The sequence below is a fragment of the Aulonocara stuartgranti genome, assembly GCF_965226115.1.
Source record: "Aulonocara stuartgranti genome assembly, chromosome: 18".
Lineage (NCBI taxonomy): Eukaryota > Metazoa > Chordata > Actinopteri > Cichliformes > Cichlidae > Aulonocara > Aulonocara stuartgranti.
Genome location: NC_138954.1, coordinates 17748526 through 17766608, shown reverse-complemented (window position 1 = coordinate 17766608; position 18083 = coordinate 17748526). Strand labels below are relative to the sequence as shown.

General features: G+C 39.7%; 1 protein-coding gene across 2 annotated transcripts in view; it reads right to left on the bottom strand.

Moving 5' to 3' along the window:
• The window catches only part of LOC309694122 (adenylate cyclase type 1-like), a 39672-nt gene that overhangs the window by 5194 nt on the left and 16395 nt on the right, over positions 1 to 18083 (bottom strand). For both annotated transcript variants that reach the window (XM_082513904.1, XM_082513905.1), the window contains exons 4-13: positions 17107 to 17218; positions 7535 to 7662; positions 6336 to 6494; positions 5722 to 5863; positions 3959 to 4114; positions 2006 to 2203; positions 1805 to 1902; positions 1566 to 1650; positions 967 to 1056; positions 212 to 474 (exon numbers count right to left, since the gene is read on the bottom strand). In XM_082513904.1, coding sequence (XP_082370030.1) covers positions 212 to 474; positions 967 to 1056; positions 1566 to 1650; positions 1805 to 1902; positions 2006 to 2203; positions 3959 to 4114; positions 5722 to 5863; positions 6336 to 6494; positions 7535 to 7662; positions 17107 to 17218 — 1431 coding nt within the window. The remainder of the gene's footprint in view (positions 1 to 211; positions 475 to 966; positions 1057 to 1565; positions 1651 to 1804; positions 1903 to 2005; positions 2204 to 3958; positions 4115 to 5721; positions 5864 to 6335; positions 6495 to 7534; positions 7663 to 17106; positions 17219 to 18083) is intronic.

The following is an 18083-nucleotide window of genomic DNA, read 5'->3' as shown; positions in this document are numbered from 1 at the left end:
ATCTCAGCACATGTACTGTAAATGCTCTTCCAACTCTTGCCTATCTGTTTATTACACAGCCAGGCATTACCTCTGATACCCGACTGACGCACATAATGCATGATGCATAACAACTGTGCGAGATCTCTCACTTCATTGTTGTCATATAACTTCAGGGAAAGTCAGGAATGTGTCTGAGCTTTCTGAATACGTCGTGGCGTGAACCTCTCACCCTGCAGTCTTGCGAAAGCCGCTGAGCTCCAACACGGTGAGATACAGCACCCCCAGAAGAAGCATTAGCGCCATCTTTGGCATCCAGGAGACGCGCAAGAAAAGCGCCAGGGTAAGTGTGCCCACCACACATGAGAGAAAGGCGTAGCGGGCGCCGTCACAAGGAAGTTCTGCCATGGTGTGGTTGGCGCCGCTATCCACATCAATGATGATGATGGAACTGTTTGTATTGGCACTACCCCACAGCCAGGGCATGCAGCCCACCTGTCAAAAGCAAACACAGCGATGCAAAGTGAGAAATATTTCTGGAGAAAGGCTTAATGCTCATCTACATTCACGGTCTGCCTTGTCTGCACATTTCATTAAAGAAAAAACAAAACACATGAGTTGAACAGCACTGTACAGCTGGATAGTGTAAGCTGTTTAAATACATAGCATGACCATAATTCAAACTTTGAATGCTTTCAGATTTATGTTATACATGACATATGTAAACACAGCAAAAATGTGATAATTAAATTATGATAACGCCACAATTTTAGCTTTATTAATTTCACAGTCAACTGCACATCATCTAAAGCAACACCTCTAAAATAATAATTAAACATATTTTTAAAATAAGCCCACTGGCACCGTTAAATCAGAGGGAACAGCAGCAGCTCAAAACACGGTGAGATTTTTCTTACTAGCTGGCTGGCCAGTCAGGTGGGTAGTTTGTGGCAGATGACACTTTTTTACTGTTGCATTTACACTTACCACACAGGCCTGGGCCACAGCGTAGATTAAGAGCACTATGAGAATACAGAGAGCAGTGCGAATCTGAATGGTCAGGCACCCTGGAAAACACTGACAGAAAAAAATATAGAGACTATTATATAAATACTGCCTAGTTAAAATACCTTGAATGCATTTAGACAACACCAATATAATCTGTCAGAGTGTTAATAACTATAAGTACAGCTTGAGGAAGAACAAATGTTATGATGGACAAGAATTTTTTGGGTTTGAGGAAAGAAAAAGAGAAAAAAGACAAGCATGTGAGAAGCTACAAAGCTTAAAAAAGCTTCTAAACTGGTCAAATTCTAGAAGAGCGATTTTAATTTAAATACAACACAGGGGCATAGATGTAACCTCAAAGCTAGTGGTTATTAAATTGTTCTTACATGGCTTCACAAAATACATTTATAATTTGTCTTTGGTCAGCAAAAACCTATACAGGAGAACATTTCCCTTGCCAGGTTTTCTAAACTGCAGATAACAGAAGGTAGATGCATCTGTGGTGTAGGTTAATGCTCTAATAAATGAAAAAAAAAAGACCTTCACTTCAATAGGATAAGGAAAGCATCTGTAGTTACCTGTATTCTAGTGATATGGAGGTACATGATACAAGCTACAAGGAAACAGATGCAGAAGACGAGAAGAACTAGCACCACTGTGCCCCTGAGAAAGAAAAAAGGAGAGAGGGGAATGATGGGGTTAGTAAGACAGACTTCGGTATGTTAAAGAGGCAGCTGGAGAGATAAAATAATGGGAAGGGAAAAAAAAAAAAAAGAAAGACAAAGAAGGGACCCACAGAAGCATTTTTGGTACATACTGTGGTATGATGAGAAGATAGACAAGGCCAAACAAAGCAGCTAGGATCAGGGAGAGGACCACTGCGCTGGTGAAGTACTCATCAGGCACCTGGTGGTACTGCACAATGGCAAAACCCAAAAAGAGCGAGTAACCAAACAATAAAATGTGGAATTGTAACATGATTGAGCAACATCTCAGTGCAGTTTCTCAAATCCCTCACCCTGTGCTCACGCTCAGAGCATTTATACATGAGCGTGAGGAAGTTGAGGTCTGCCGTGTCAGACTCGGTCTGACGGGCTTCAATCAGCCGACCGATGTAGCGGTTGACCCGTGTTCTGGGGCTGCTCTGGATCACATTAGCCTGGTTAGCGTTGGAGCGGTTCCTCATTTTCTGTGGAGCCGTTCGCATGGCCCTCCGCTGGTGGAAAACAAAATGAAAAGAAATCTCCACTCACTTTACAATGCAGAGCTTAAACAACAATAGTTTGGTGAATACAGCACCCTGTATTCTCTGCAATGCCTGAGTATTATCATATTAGGAACAAGGGTGAATAAGAGTCAACAATAAACACAGGCAGCTGATTATACTTTCAAATTAGGACATTGCCTTCACACTTAACTTCATTACTGAAAGCACCCTGCTGTGTCCTCGGCAGCCAAAGTGAGCAGCTTAGCAAACACCTTGGGTATGTGTGTGTGTACGTGTAGGTGTGTTTGTTCATGTAAGTTAGCATGCTATCTGAACACAGCACAGTAGGTGATCAGAGCATGATCAAGGATCACCGGTGTTCACGAGCTCGTGACATGACATGGATGTGCTCAGCTCACGGATGTCACTGATTTCTTCTGCTTCGTTTCCTGTGCCACTGTCTCCTTTCTTTGTCTCTTCTCTAAGTGTATCCACTTGCTTACTTCTTATTTTCAACTTCAGTTTTTTTGTAATACCATCTTCTTACCTCACCTTGCTCTTACTCACTCATCGTATGTATATTCATTCTTTATTTTTTCATATTTATTTCCTTATTTTCTTACCTGCTTCCATATATTCACTTCTGTTTATATCCCCTTCACCAGTCCAGTCTTTATATCTGGCCCATTTTCACTCCCCCCATTTCTTTTTGCATTCCCCACTCTCTTGTTTTGGTTTATTTATAAGGCAGAAACACAGTGGCCTGCAGATCCTGACGTCTCCTTATGTTCTATATTGTGCTCAGTGCAGCACGGGACACATCATGTAACCGTGTCTGCTGCACCAGCTATCCTATTCATTCATCCCTCGTCCCTCATATTGCTTGCATTCGTGTCTTGAATGCATACATCTTTTCACTGAGCACTAGTGTGTGTGGCCTGAATTTGAATTTACCATTCAGTGGAAGGTTTACTACAACTAAACCGCCCATGACAAAGGCCATAAGCTTTTACTGTTTTGTGTATTATGCTAATCTGCTTGTTGTCTCTGATGGGAGGATGCTGTGATTACCGTTAATGGGGAGACATGTAATCATGCAGTGTGAGGTAAAGATTATTTGAACATCTTAAAAAGGCCAACATCTTAAAAACTGAAACTTCCATAAATTTCTAGGAAAAAAGCCACTTGTAAAATATGTTACACACAAACCAACATTATTGTACCTTTAAGTTTATATATAAATTCTACACACCTTACTAACAGGAAAATATGTACAACAGACACACAAACACACACACACACACGGACCCAGGAAACTCCTTGTTTAAGCAGTAGGTGCAAAAATTTACAGACATATAAGGTTAAATAACACAACACTTCTTCTAACAGTTAGCCATATTAACCCTCTCAAGGCAGGCGTTGCAGAGTTGCAACAGTTAAAAGCTAACAACCTGATTACCCCACATACATATTTTATGAGTGTTTTTTACTCAGAAGTACCACTGCAGGTATTCTTTTGTGCATTAGCAACAAAAACTTAATTTGAGCCTGAAAGGGTTAACAGGCTCATTGACATTTCTGCCAAGACCAACATACTGACTGGATAGGGACCTTTAAAAAAGGACGCTCCATTACCCCTTTTCCTATGACACAGAACACACAAGCCTAATTTTTTCACCAGGTTTTCACTCAGTGTTGCGTCTATTCGGAAATCACAGTAAGAACAAACACAGAAACGTCAACACAGACACTGAGAGTTTATACCTTATCACCGTCCTCGCAGTTCATGACATTGGAGAAGGGAATCTCAGCCTTGAACATCTTCCTGCAGTGCATAAGCTGCACTAGTAAGTAGCACACAGTTTTGAACTTCATCTTTTTGGCGGGCTTTATATCCGAAAGAATCAATCCTGGGAATATCTGCCACCAGATAAGAAATGGGAACAAGTATTTAGTCATGATATCCCATACAGTAATATATATTATGTAAGGGTCTATAATTCATGCACAGGCACTATGGACTTGACACATGCATCCAGTCATTATTATCATGCTCATGCTCAACAATGCAGTTAAAATAAGGTACATCAGTCCTTTGGTGACTCTGATGCCCTCGTTTCTCTTTCAGTAAACTGTTGAAGAACGTGTGTTTAAGCACCATTTGAAACAACAAAAATATGTCATCATCAACACATAAAGCTGAAAATAGAGACAAATGGCAAATTGAGGGGAAAATGCAACATAGCATTTCTTAGTAAGGCCATTTGTCCACCAGCTTCAGATCACTGGAAATCTACTGGAAACACAGAAATTCATTCTTCCAAAAGCTATTGGAAGGTGATGACAGTGACAAGCCTTTTCTGACAAATCAGTCCAAAATTGCTGATAAATATTCAACAAGGTTGAGAGCTGGTGGTGCCAATTATTTTCATACTCATCAAACCACTCAGTGACACCCAATGGATGGGGGCACTCTAATTGTGGGAGAGATCGCGCTTATTTAGATACAAAATGATTTAATATATATTATAAGTGATTGCTAAAAACTATTTGAACCTTCCTTGTAAGGGCACAAGAATAACCAAACCATGCCAGCAAAATGCCCCCAGCAACATTATGAGCATTATGAAACTACTTCAAACCTTAATTGTTGGGGTCAAGGGTTGAGCTTTTCCTTTAATCTGTAACCCCACCGTATGTCTCTAAGTGAGAATATCAGCATATCCAACAATACAGTCTGTGCCTATCTTATTTTGAGCCGTGTCTTTGATGAAGTTAAACCATCAGCTAGAGGATTAGCCAAGTCTCTCACATTTCAAAGAAAAATACACGCAACGGGGATACAACAGGTTCATATAAGGCACCATGTAACCTATGTGCAAGCGTGGGCTTGCATAGCATAAAACCTGCTGCAAGAAATATTGTTAGGCAGGTAGAAGGGAGGAGAGGAGAGGAGAGGAGAGAGGAGAAGGAAGGCTTTATAGAGTTATACAGTAACAAGACTGAAATTCCCTCTCCAGCTGCTTGGGGCACATCTGTTGGAAATGTGCATGCTTATGTGGATGCACTGACACACACATATCTCTTTAAGTTTGTCGGACTGTGCAAATTTAAGATGATAGATGCCACGGGCTGTTTTTTTTCTTCTTCTTTCTCTCTGTAGCCCCAGTCCAATCCATTACAGGCTGAACGTGAGATCAGCTCAACAACAAATGGGTGAGAGCTCTGTAGTCAAACTGCACTACATTTCTACAGTCTTTGAAGCATGTTTTCTAGTAGATCCTTCTACTGAAGTGACTGGCCAGGATAAACCTGCTTTGTCAACCTGTCCTGTTCTGATTTACCAGTTAGGTCAATTAATATGGATTACCTATGGAAGCTAATATGTACAGTAAACTGTCTCAGTACGAAAAGGTTCATCCAAGGCAATGGTTTAAACAAATAGAAAACTATTGCTGTGATTTCATTCATTTTTACTGAAGATATAAATACAGTATATTACTAAACACAGAAGTGCAACTGGGTACCTTCCGTCGGTGAGATGGCACTATAAAGAAGGTTTCGATTTCATGTTTTTGAAGGAAGGCGCTCCTTTCATGGCCGTTTCCAGGCTCCACCTCATAGTCTCCGTTTAGGCACTCGAGTGTAGATCTGGTAATGTGAACTTTCCTGTGGTACAGATAAGGGAAGCAGAGCAAATATTAAAACAAGTCTTATAAGCAGAAGAGTCAAGAGCTAAAGGATGTGTTCACAATAACTTGTGAAATTCTGCTTTGGTGGGTCTTAATAAGATTCTTTGGGTAATTTGTTTGTAATGATACACACAATTGCATTGCCTGAAGTTTGTGGATGAATTGAATCTGCTTCTGTGCTTCTCTTTATTTCTTTGTCCAGTGGGGAAAATTCAACCATAAGGGTCTTCCCTGCAGTTGGCCTTGTTTCCTGATTTAGCTTAAATCACCGACTAATGCTTTAAAAACACAGGGAACAAGACTGATTCTAGAGCAAAAAATATTAACACCTTATTTGTTAGAAATCACTTAATGTGTCAAGATGTTTTTTCCAGGGTACCATAACAGAGCGGAGACAAATAGTCTGAAGCTGTTCAGGCTTGTATGCTTTTAAAATGCTGAGTACTGACCCAGGTAGTCCTCCAGCTTCCATCACATTGGCCAGAGTCACATCATTTGACCACACATCATACTGCCATTTCCTAAGACCCAGCACTCCACACAACACTCGACCGGTATGCAAGCCCACGCGCATGTTTAGGTTGACTTCTGTGGCCTCTGCTACTGACCTGTACAGACAAAAAACATGGAGAGTCTCAGTGAGGTAATATGGCAGGGCAATATCTATATATTTTTATCTATATCCAGAGTTTGGTCAGATTACTTTAAAAAATAATTAATAACCTAATCCACTGGATTTAAAACAATGTGTATTTTAATCTGAATACTTTTAAATGATATCTGGACCATTTCAATATCAAACACTTCCATAATTTTTAACTGTCATCTTTTAAATTGGCAAATAATGTGACTACATTTTTCCCAACTGTCCAACTCTGTCTAAATCGAATAGTTTGCCTATAATTTGGCAGAGCATTAAAAACAGCACAAAAAACACAGTGTTACAATAACAATGTATTACATGTATGTATGACTGTATATGAACACATATAGTAATTAAATAAGAAGTTTACATCAACTAATTTGCCAACTCTTTCATGGTTTGAAATGTACACCCGGCGCTGATTTCATTCATTCAGCAAACGATCTCATTAACATTAAGATCACAAATAATTGAGGTTGAATGCAGGTGATACACACATCCAAAATTAAGAATCTGTTTCCACAAATGTCCTTTATAAATAGATATAACAATCTGTCACGATGTCTTCAAGGACCAGAAGCTGTTCAGAAATGCTCTGCTCTGCTCTAACATACCAAAATAGACCGAGAACAAAAAGACTGAAAAGCTGGGCATTTTTATTTAATCAGTGTTGGTGGAGAAATCTGATCTTAATCTTAATTAACAGACTTACAGTCAAATCATGAAAAGCATCTGATGTAATCTTCTGGAGCTTCTCCGTCTCTAACTTTCTTGTGCATCTTTTTTCACTTCCAAACTATACAAAGAAAACAGCGACTTTCTAATTAAATTAAAAAAAAGAAAAAGAAAAACATAGCCTATTACTTCCCCCCTAAAGCTCCCCCCCCCCCCCCCCCCTCCCGACTTTGAACACTGCTGTTTTTTTGAAGACTTTTGCGTCAGAGTTTGGAAGGGGTAAATGTGTTCTCGGGTCACACATGAAAACCACAGGCATAAGAGACTCACGTTATGGTGTCAATCATATCGAGACCCATTTCTACACAGCAGTGGGCGTGGTCGGTCTTGGGTTGTGTCAGTCCAGACACACAGTAGTAACAATCTCCCAGGATCTTAATCCTGCGACAGTGGTTCTCCTGTCAGTCACAGAGACAATTTAAGGAGAATTTTTAAGAAAAGAAATCACCCTTACTTACACAATCAAACTGATGCTACAGCAGTTTTAAACGTATACAAAAAAATAGTAATTAGTCATGCTGAAAAAATACACATTAAAAAGCAACTTTCCTCCAGTTTAATCAAAGTCACACGAGAGGCATCTAAGAGCAGGGATGCTTTGATTGAAACATCCTGTCATTCAAATATAATTTTTCCCTTACACTGATTAATGTGATCCATACCCAGCAGTTTAATTTCTAAGTGTAGCTTCAGGCTGCTCGGTTTCCAAGAATGATTAGGTTCATGATGCAGGTGGTTTCAGACTTGCAGACTTGCAATGGTAACATCGTTAATATAAGATTTGAGTACATTTAAATTATGTCAAAATACACTATCACTCAGTATGTGATCACATTACAGTTATAAAAGCTCTGCCTTTTTTTTAATATCACATTATTTAAACAATTCATTACAGAAACTCCTTGTTAACTCAGGCCTGCAATGCCTCTAACTTGTTCTTAAGTGTCTTTGACCATTTCAAAGGTGCACTGCATGGTGAGAAGGTCAAAAAACAACTAAATAGTGAAGTTGAGGCTTTAAAACAGAACTTCCCAAGACAAAAGTTGATGTTTTGGTGGCTCTATATCTTTTTTGAGATGCTTAGCAGCTTTTAGTTTTATCCCCTCTATTTTAACCTCTGTGCTATTGAGAGAAACTGCCTGATGCTCATTCAGTATCGACACCACCTATGGTCCTGCAACTTAAATTAGAGAGCTTGTCACGAAAGTGACATGGTCGTGCTAATCATACATTAAAATATAAAAGCTGATTGTGAAGACGGGATGAGACTGACTGTGCGGTGTATACGAGACAGTTCTGTGGCCAAACAAATCAAGACTGCGACAGAAAGATATTTGCGCTTCTTTATTGGTATCTCATTAAAAATGTTAAAAATATGGACTCGTACTAAAAATGGCTCCCACAATGCTGTGATATATTAAAGGATCAGTTTCATTTTAGGGAATAAGGTGAGTCACTCTCTACTCACTCTCACTCTTTAGACACAATGAGCAGTGGCATGAAAAAAACAGCTTACAAATATAACCCATTATTACAGGATATGAGCAACAGGCATTCATTTTACCAGGGAGACCAGGTTACCGTGGGTGCCTTCTCATAACCCTTCATTGTTTCCATGGAGGTAATGGGATTGCTGGCCATGCATGTGAAGAGCACAAAGACTCATAATTATGCACATCGGTGGGCACATGACAAGACGGGTGCTCTATTTTTAACATGGGAGCCATGTGAAATTCGGCAAGATAGCCAGGGCTCGTTAGCAGCTGCTCTTTGTCTTGTGCAAGTTTACCTGCTGTGGTCATGCTTTTTAAGTACTCAGTGGCATGGCGGCTGTTTGTACAAAATATATTCTTAGACACAAACCTACAAAAGACCGAGTGTTATGCAGCAGCAGTGTGCTGAGCGGCTCTTGGCAGTTTTGCTCTGTGAAAGACATTTTCTCTTAAATTAAAGCCCCATATATAGAACTAAAGATCAAAAGAATACCAACTAATTTGTATGAGGATTACAATTTTAAATAGCCTATTTTAAATAGATACGAAAATAAAATGACATTATTGTGCTACATAACATGTATAGCTTTCTAAATTTGGTCTGTTTTTATCTGCCTTCCTGGTTTCTTTTTTTGCACTGCAATTAACCTTTGCTGCCTTGGTCGCTCTTGACACTTGATATAGTTGATTAAGAAAAGCATGAATTTACTACAGCAACTATGAAAGAAGCATGATCTAGCCTTTACTGGACTCTTGAAACTTTCAACAAAAAATTGTTTTTTTGAATCCTAGCATATTCCCTTCTACAGCGACTAATTCTATTCTTTTTAAATGATAAATATAGCATTATACTAGACACTCTCTGTTGTGCCGTCTCCTAACATCTGTACATATTTCCAAAACTTGAACCAAAAATATCAAAGTTGGATGAATCGCTCCAAGATTTGCTGCCACTGATTTTCAGTCCAGCTCTTGTATGAGCTGGGATTCCTTTTCTCCTTGTTTCCCTTCCTTAAGGATGACTGCAAACAGCCACGTTTCAATTGAGACCATTTCTGATTAGGACTCAGCAAACAGTAGCCCTCAACTTGTTCAGTTTCCCCAAATCTTTTTAGATTAGAAAGGCAATGACATTTATTTGACAATAAGTCAAATGCATGGAGCTCTCTTTTTAGGCAGTTCTAAATTTAAATCTGTAAACAAACAAAAGGAGAGGCTGCTAGTAACAGAGTGCCTAAAGATTTAAAGCTAGTTTGTGGCCATGCTGTCTTCTTTGTTTTGCCACAACACTGGTTCATTTATGTGTTAGCTTTTGTGTTTGTGTGTGAATGAAATGTGGCTTAAAAATAAAAATCATCTGAAAATGAGTAGCGAAAGCAGCCTTAGAAGCCTCCTTGGAAGGAAACTATTAGAAATAAGAAATTAGAGGTGACTCAAGACTTTTGCACAGCACTGTAAAGACTCCCACTAAGAACTTTTAAAAAAAAAAAAATATTGTAACAGAGCCACTGAGGTCTCTTCAGCCTAACTCTGGGCAAAGTGGAGCAATAACAGATGGGGCTATAGTGAGACACAGCTGAAGCTACAGGAAACAGGGGAAAGCCCCGGTGCTTACAGTGTCTCCTACTTTGTACTTTTCCTGTGCTAAGCTGCAGTGTGAGGGCTTAGGAGCTGATTCAGACCCAAGCAGGATTACCAGTGTCATATGACTGAAGCATTGTGGGCAATCTGGGTGGTCATCAGTGTAACTAGTTACAGAACATTAGGTAGATTTTGACACTTACTTCAATTTACAAAGAAAGAAAAGCAGTTTTAAGACAACCTTTTTTGCCATGTCTTAATGTGATTAGGATTTATACTGAGCACTGCAATCAGAACTATTGTGTGGTAGTATTAGCAGGAATGTAACTTAGCACACATTTCAGTCTACACAGACAAAGGGAAGGAGAGACACAAATACAGGGAAGCGGAACATTCAATAAATGATTATGAAGCAAAAAGATGAGCCAGCTCATCTCTTAATTTCCTACAAGTCCCTAAAGAGCAGTACACACAGTTCTTTGCCTCTGGTACGAAGACAAATATCACTGCTGTGTTGATGAGCTAAAGATTCCATTCCTGCAACTTTTGGGGGCTGAAAGGACATAAGACAAATGCCCCTCCCCACACGTGTTCCTGAATGTGCCCTGTGGTTGTTCATATTGGTAGTTGCAATGTTTTTGCAGCAGCTAATTAGAAGTAGTCAAACAGTTTTATGAATTTTACATAAGGCCATTACATATGTTCCTTTTTTTGGCTTATAAAGTTTTTCATGTCAACATTTCATCAATACAGGGAGTGATTTATTACAGGGGTAACTCAATATTTCCCCTGCCCCATTAATGCTTTTCCATCTCCTTCATATGCGTGGATGTTTCCCTTTTAGCCACCAGCTCTTTTAATGATTGAATTTAATTTCTGTGCAACAACAAATGAAAAATATATCAACACTTCCTCCTCCCAACTCAGCCTTGTGGGCTGGAGTGAGTGGGCATAAAAAAGAAATCTATTAATGTAGATGTGAAGCATTTAACAGATATGGCAAATACCAACTGTTTGGCGTTTCAGGACTGGTTTATTTTCAAAGATGGCATTGGTGTTATTGAATGTTTGATCAGAATTGGAAACACACGTTTTTCTTTAATTAACATAAAGAAATTGGTGAAAATGTATCTGAGTTGAAGCTAATGTCGTTTTGGACACTAAGTCTCGTGCAGCATTTTAAGACCAACATTAAGACCAGTCTCATAGGATATCAGTTATTTTGAGGAAAACAACATTCATTGAAGTATCGTTACAAAAAATGTAAGAGCCATTATATATGGGACTAAATTAAAATCCAGCTCACAGGATGCTACATTTATTTTGTAGCACACAGCCTCCTTTTATTTGACCTACCTAATTCATTTGCTTCTTTTTGCTTTCTGTCTGGTCTTAGGTCAAAATGATAGCAAGAGAGCTACTTTCAGTTGCTTATTCAAGGGAAGAGGTCACCACAGCAGGCAGCTTGGCATGTTTGATTTGGCTGGCTCTTTTTTCACACTAAATAACCTCACTGATCCGACCCCGACAGATTCGTGTCTCCTCCTGGCACTGAACCAGGGATATTTTGCTTGTTAAACAAATGTGTAAACTAGTACAATACGATCCGTGTATGATCCTGGAGAGTAGAAAAACATTTCTATAAGTGGTATTGCTTTGTTTAAAACCAGAGATAATGAGACAACAGAAAGATTCATTATAGACAGTGTGAGAAAAATCATAAAACCTCACAAAATCTCAGCTTCATCCTGCTACATTTTGACCCTCCTGTTAAATCTACACCATGCTGTGTTTCAGGTATTATGTAAGTTTAGCTTTTGTTAAAACTGCAATAGAAACCTTAAATGTGATTTTTTTTCTTGAAACAGAAACACTTTTTCCCACTTTCTCCTAGTCAAGAGCCCACGCTGGCTTGTTTGGTTTGGGTTTAGCGCACAGGAGTCTGAAGGAAGCAGCAGGACTTGACAGCAATCTTTGCATCTGCTCATGGGACAAACCCAAACAGTGTTATTTAATTGTGTCTACACCCAGATTTTCCGTTCTGGCAGGCAGCTGTCATCATGTGGGCAGTGACAAGTTCCTGTGCTCCATTTAAGAATAATCCAGTTTTTGGCTAATATTTTATTCAGTTGTATTTGGCTCATACTAACTGGCGTACAGACAGCTTTTCTAAAGTTATTTTTTTCAGAAAATAACAGGTTTTGAGGTATGTTATTGTTGGATCTTAGGTTACGCATACTTAGGTGAGTCATCACTTGCAGATATTTTACTACAACTCAACTAGGAAATAATTGTACAGCCATTTGTTTGTCAGCTAGGTGAACTGCTATCCTCTTAAAATCATAATCAATCATTCAAATCATATGCATTCATGACCTGCACATGCAGAAAAGGGTTATTTTATAAGCTCTAACAGTCATGTATGAGTGAATGAAAAGGAACCTATAACTTGTCAAGGAAGTAAGAGACAGAAGATAGATACATCACTGAGCCATCCTAAAAATGGAAACATGAAAGAGGAAGAGAGTGCGGAGAACCACGGGGCATAAAAGACAGAGTTGAGAGAAGTAGGCTGCTGCATGTCAATCAAAAAGCTGAGAAACAAGGAGCGGAGGAGTCTGAAAGCTGTGATGCAGGGAGGTGTTGCAAGAGGAGAGAAAAGGGAGACAAGAATGAAAAGCTTTGTGAAACTTTGTCGCAGAAACAGCCACGACACACGCACGCATACGGGCACAAAAGCTCAACCAGTACAGAGCTATTAATGTTATATGGCACCCATAACAACCATAAATTAATCTCAGTTCCTCTCACAGTTGAAACTGTTGTTTTGGGTGCTGGACAGATTGCTGGAAACTCAGCCAGGGAGAGGAAGTGTTTATAGAGTGAGAGGGGGGCTCAAGAAGACCATTTGGTGTGCCAAATGACATTAATGTCTTTGAAATAAATGTCCCTCATCTCTTCATATCCTTAAAAAACAACCACTGCAAATGTCAATCTTTCTGTCTCTCTCTCTATATTTTTTCTATATTATTTGTAAAACATCTAGCTACGTTTAGATGATTTCTACAGTACAGTAAATCTGATCACTTCAGCTATGTATGGAATAATAATCTGGGTGTCAATCGTGTGTTGTATTTTCACAGCTTCAGCAAACACCAAGTCTGAGTAACGATAAGGTTTCAAAGCCTTCCTGAGATGCGCTCCTTGTGTTTGGTCTCAGTGGTAGTCAGCCTGGTGGTGAAGAGTTATAATTACTCCCAGCTTGTGCTCATGTGGGTGGTGGGAATCAAACAGCAAATACTGATCAGTGTGAGTGGGTTTCCTGTAAACTTCAATTTTCAAGCTACCCCCTACCCCCTCCAACAGACACACCAACTTAATATGACACAGCGCAAGAAATACAGGCTTTGTCTCTTAAAAAAATAGGGGACAGGAGCATAAAATATGTTATACTCCTGTCAGCCCAGCGAAGAATCACACCTTTAAAGATCTGATGACGTGTTATCGGCACGCGTACTGTAACAGATGAGCTCGCTAAGAGGCGAATATCTGGTAGCGTCATAAAATAGACAGGTCACAGAATTCTGCACAAGACTACAGCTGAGACCTAAACCTGACCTTGACCTGTAGCTTCAAGAGCTGCTCCAGTCAAACCGTCAAATTTAAAATGAAAATCTGGACCTGATCCAAGACCTGAAGCTTTAAAAAAAAAAAAAAATTTATTACTACCATTAACTTGTGCGACAACACATGTACTGTATTTTCTTACCATCTGGGCAGTGCTTATTTACATGCAGCCCTTGGTACAGTATGAAGGGACCCAGACCACTGTCACAGTTATAGGTGTTGGTTGTAGACTCAGAGAAAACTGTCACCGGTGTCTTGGCATTATTAGGCCTCACATTTGGATTTTCTCCTTTATGTTTTTGTTCAGCCTCACTGTTCTCGTCACCCTTTATCCAGCAAGAAGCGAGCATCAAGAAAAATTAATGCCACTGTGGTCAACCTGTGCCTTAAACCTGCATTCTGGACCACCAGGTGGCGATAGCTGTGGTTTCAAAAAGACTTCTGGTTCTATAGAAGGCTATAGGTTTCTGTCTTAACCTCTGTAAACACTTTCCGGATGAGTTAATGGGCTCAGTCAGTCTTTTTAGGTAATACTGAATAAAAACAAAAGTTTATTTTGTAAATACTGACCATACTGTGTTTTAAAATGGAGGATTTCCTGTGGTGTGCTCGCTAGCTAGTGAATTGTGATTGACAGGTCATAATCCAATGAATGAAACCACTTTGACAGTCAGACTTTTTTTGTCACACCTGGTTTTTTGAAACCAAGATGGCTTCAAAGGGTTCAAAACAAAACTTCAGAAACTAATGGGTGATTCATGGTAGGTACGTCCACCTTTGATATCGACAGACATACATATAAAAGTCCATCCCAATCAAATTACACTAAAGAGTATAGCCTCCAGTTGTTTAAAAAAATTAAATGATCAATTTTGACATTTAATTCATCATCGAGCAGCTGGCCGGGGGCTCTCGTTGTGCATGTTCTTCCCCATGTCTGTGTGGGTTCTCTCCAGGGACTATGACTTCTGCCCACAATCTAAAAACATGTTGGTAAATCCAAATTGGACCTAAGTGTGAAGTGGATCTTGAATGGTTGTGTATTTCTATGCACTACCCCTGCAGAACGGTGACCAGTCCTGTGTGCACCCCACCCATCAACCTGCGACAGGTGGGATGGGCTCCAGCCAGACCACCGCCCTGAATTAGACAAGTGGAAGCAAATCGATGCTTAATGTAATTTTTTTATGTAATTTTTTTTTTCATGGTGATGCACCAATGAAAGCACCAAACAGGCGTGCCACTCCCTATCACGTTTTCTGAGAAAACAATTCTCACCGCTATCGTCTTTAATTACACTCTCTTTCTAGCAGAGATATCCCATTACTTCTGTATATGTTAGTCCTAAATAATCTTAAGACATAGTTCAAAAGTGGTGAAAGAGCTGACATGCTGAAATTTTATTGTATTTCTTTCACTCTAATGCTTATGTGGTATAAAAATTCAGACTCCCAAGCTCCCTCTGGTTAAAAGGAGATGAAACTACAGTTAGTATAGGCATTCTCATAAAGCGTGCTTCAGATTTGATGCCTTATTTCCGTTTGTGTTGAGAATTTTTGAGAGAAGAGAGAAGACTTGGTCTGCTACATCCACAGCACTTTAGGAGAACGCTGTGTTCCTGGCCCACTTCCCGTGCAGCTTGACAAGTCCAAAGCGTGGACAGGTGGTGTGGGGATGGTGCTGGAATGGTATTATGAGATGATGCCTGGTGGCCATGTGGCATCGCCCGCTCTTCGTATGGAGCAAGAGGAGTCTGCGTGCCCACAGTGACCACAGCTATGAGTCACTGGCTTTGCCACTTCCTGCCAAAGTCGATCAATACGAGCGAGGTTTTGGGTCAGGGCATTTGATGACAAGCTTCGTGGCTGGGGACAACCTTTCGGTGTAACATGAGGCTCCCAGGAAGTGGCCGAAAGATGATCAGCCCATTCACGTTATTTGTAAGTAAATGAGTGAGACAGCAAAACTCACAACAGCAATAAAACTGGCATCTTCTAGATATAGAATGTAGAAAAAACGTCTTCTAGCCAAAAATCTGTGGGTGATGAAAATGTATCTGCCACGTCGTTTCAAGTTGGTATGTTTTAGAACAAGGAATCACTTTGTTAATAAAATAGCAGAGTAACAGCAACTTTCCATGGGATGAAAACAGAAATTCAAACCAACAATAATAAGGGAAACTAACTGAACACAGATTAATTAGAAAGGCGATGACATTTATTTGACAATATGTCAAATGCATGGAGCTCTCGTTTTAGGCAGTTCTAAATTTAAATCTGTAAACAAACAAGTTAAAAATACAAGCTCTCAACACAGCCAAGTAAAACCTTCTATGAAAGCAAAAAAGGGGTTGGTTGTAATCCCGTGGATTAATGGATTTGACAAGGGTATGTGGCTAGTGTAAGTAACAGAGGCCAGATTATATGTTACTAAGGTTGTGGCAGGGTGATCTGCAGGGGCTCAACCTCCTCACCAAACATCCAGTATTTTTAACCAAATTTACATGACAGGTGATGGGGTGATATCATACCTTTTTGGAAGCATGTGTTCAGAGTATGCACAGTGTTTTGATTAAAAGATTTTGTGCTGATGGTGTCAAATAGAAAAGCAAATAGATTAACTGTGGCAGTAAAACTTAATGACAAAAGCCGAGCGGATTTTCAGCACCAAAATCAAAAAGAGTGAAATATCGACAGATGGGTTGGCTGAAACCTTTTTCACATGCAAACCAAGAGCAACTGTGGCCAGTACAACTTTGCTCTTAAAATCATTCATTTTGTTCATTCAAACAACCAGAGAGGATGCAAGATTTAGCCCTGGGTAAATCTGGCTCAGATTAAAGAGGTCTGTCAACTCTTCCTCAAAATGAAGCACTGGATAATCATATTAAGCATCATATGGGCTTCCAATATTCATAGTGACATCATGCTAAGCTAGTGGAATGTGCCAACAGCTTGTGGCCAAAGCATTACACACACACACACACACATACGCACAAAAACCCCACATGCTCACAACAATACACTATAGTTGTGTCGTGTTGCGGCGAAAGTGTGCACACAGAGAAAAAGCCACTTTGTAACAATGTCAACAGTGGCTGCAAGTGAGGGATATGTCTTCAAGGAAGGGAGACTGACTCACCGTGGCAAGCTCATCAAATTTTCCAAACAGTTCATTTAATAGTTTAACCAGTTCCTGGGCTGTACACTGAGAGGCCAGGCTGGTGAAGCCAACAATATCTGCAAACAGGATGCTGTAAAAGACAAAGGAAAGAACAATCTGAGTCAATGTAGGAAATTAATCACAGCAAACTGCATCAATGAAACAAGAATAATAGCCTGGTCAGATTAGCTGCAAGAAATGTGCTTAAAATGACTTTTTAAAATCAGTTTGAGTATTGCTTTGGAATGATGCAAGCAACATTTAAATTAATTAAGTCTAGATAGATATACAGAGATAGATAGATACATAGATAGATAAATAGAGAGAGAGAGCCTGCCCCATTCTCTAACTGACTGGCAGCGCAGTCAAGCAGAGCCACTCAAAATAGAAGCAAGAGCATTCTCACGAGGATCACAGAGGAGACATTCTAGGATATAATGCAGCCATCAAGAGTACTGGTATTCCCTTTTGACAGGCTGCATATAGGACTGAATGTGCCTGAACTGACATGTCTGGCATTTGTTTTACCCAAAATAAGCCATCTAAGTTTCACTTGCTCTTCTGGCATTGTCAGTGAATTGGAATAACCTTCCTGAGGTCAGCTGATTCAGTAGCTCATTTTAAATGTATGCTGAAAACACATTTGGGTGTTTTTGTGTGGATTTTATTCAAAATGTGAATCAGATTTAAACAGTTTTCTAAAGAAATCAAATACAAATTATTATATCAATATTATGTTATTAGGGTGATGCCTTTCTGTGTGCAGTTTGTTTGTTCTCCCTGTGCCTGACTTTTTTTCTTTTTCGTGATTCTGTCGAGTGTGAATTGGATCTTTAATGGCTGTCTGTCTCCCTGTGTTGTCCACCTATCCAAGGCATTTCCTGCCTCTCACCCCATGACTGGCCAGACCACATAATAGAGTGTCATAGAGGTCACCTAGTGAGTTATAGTGCCAG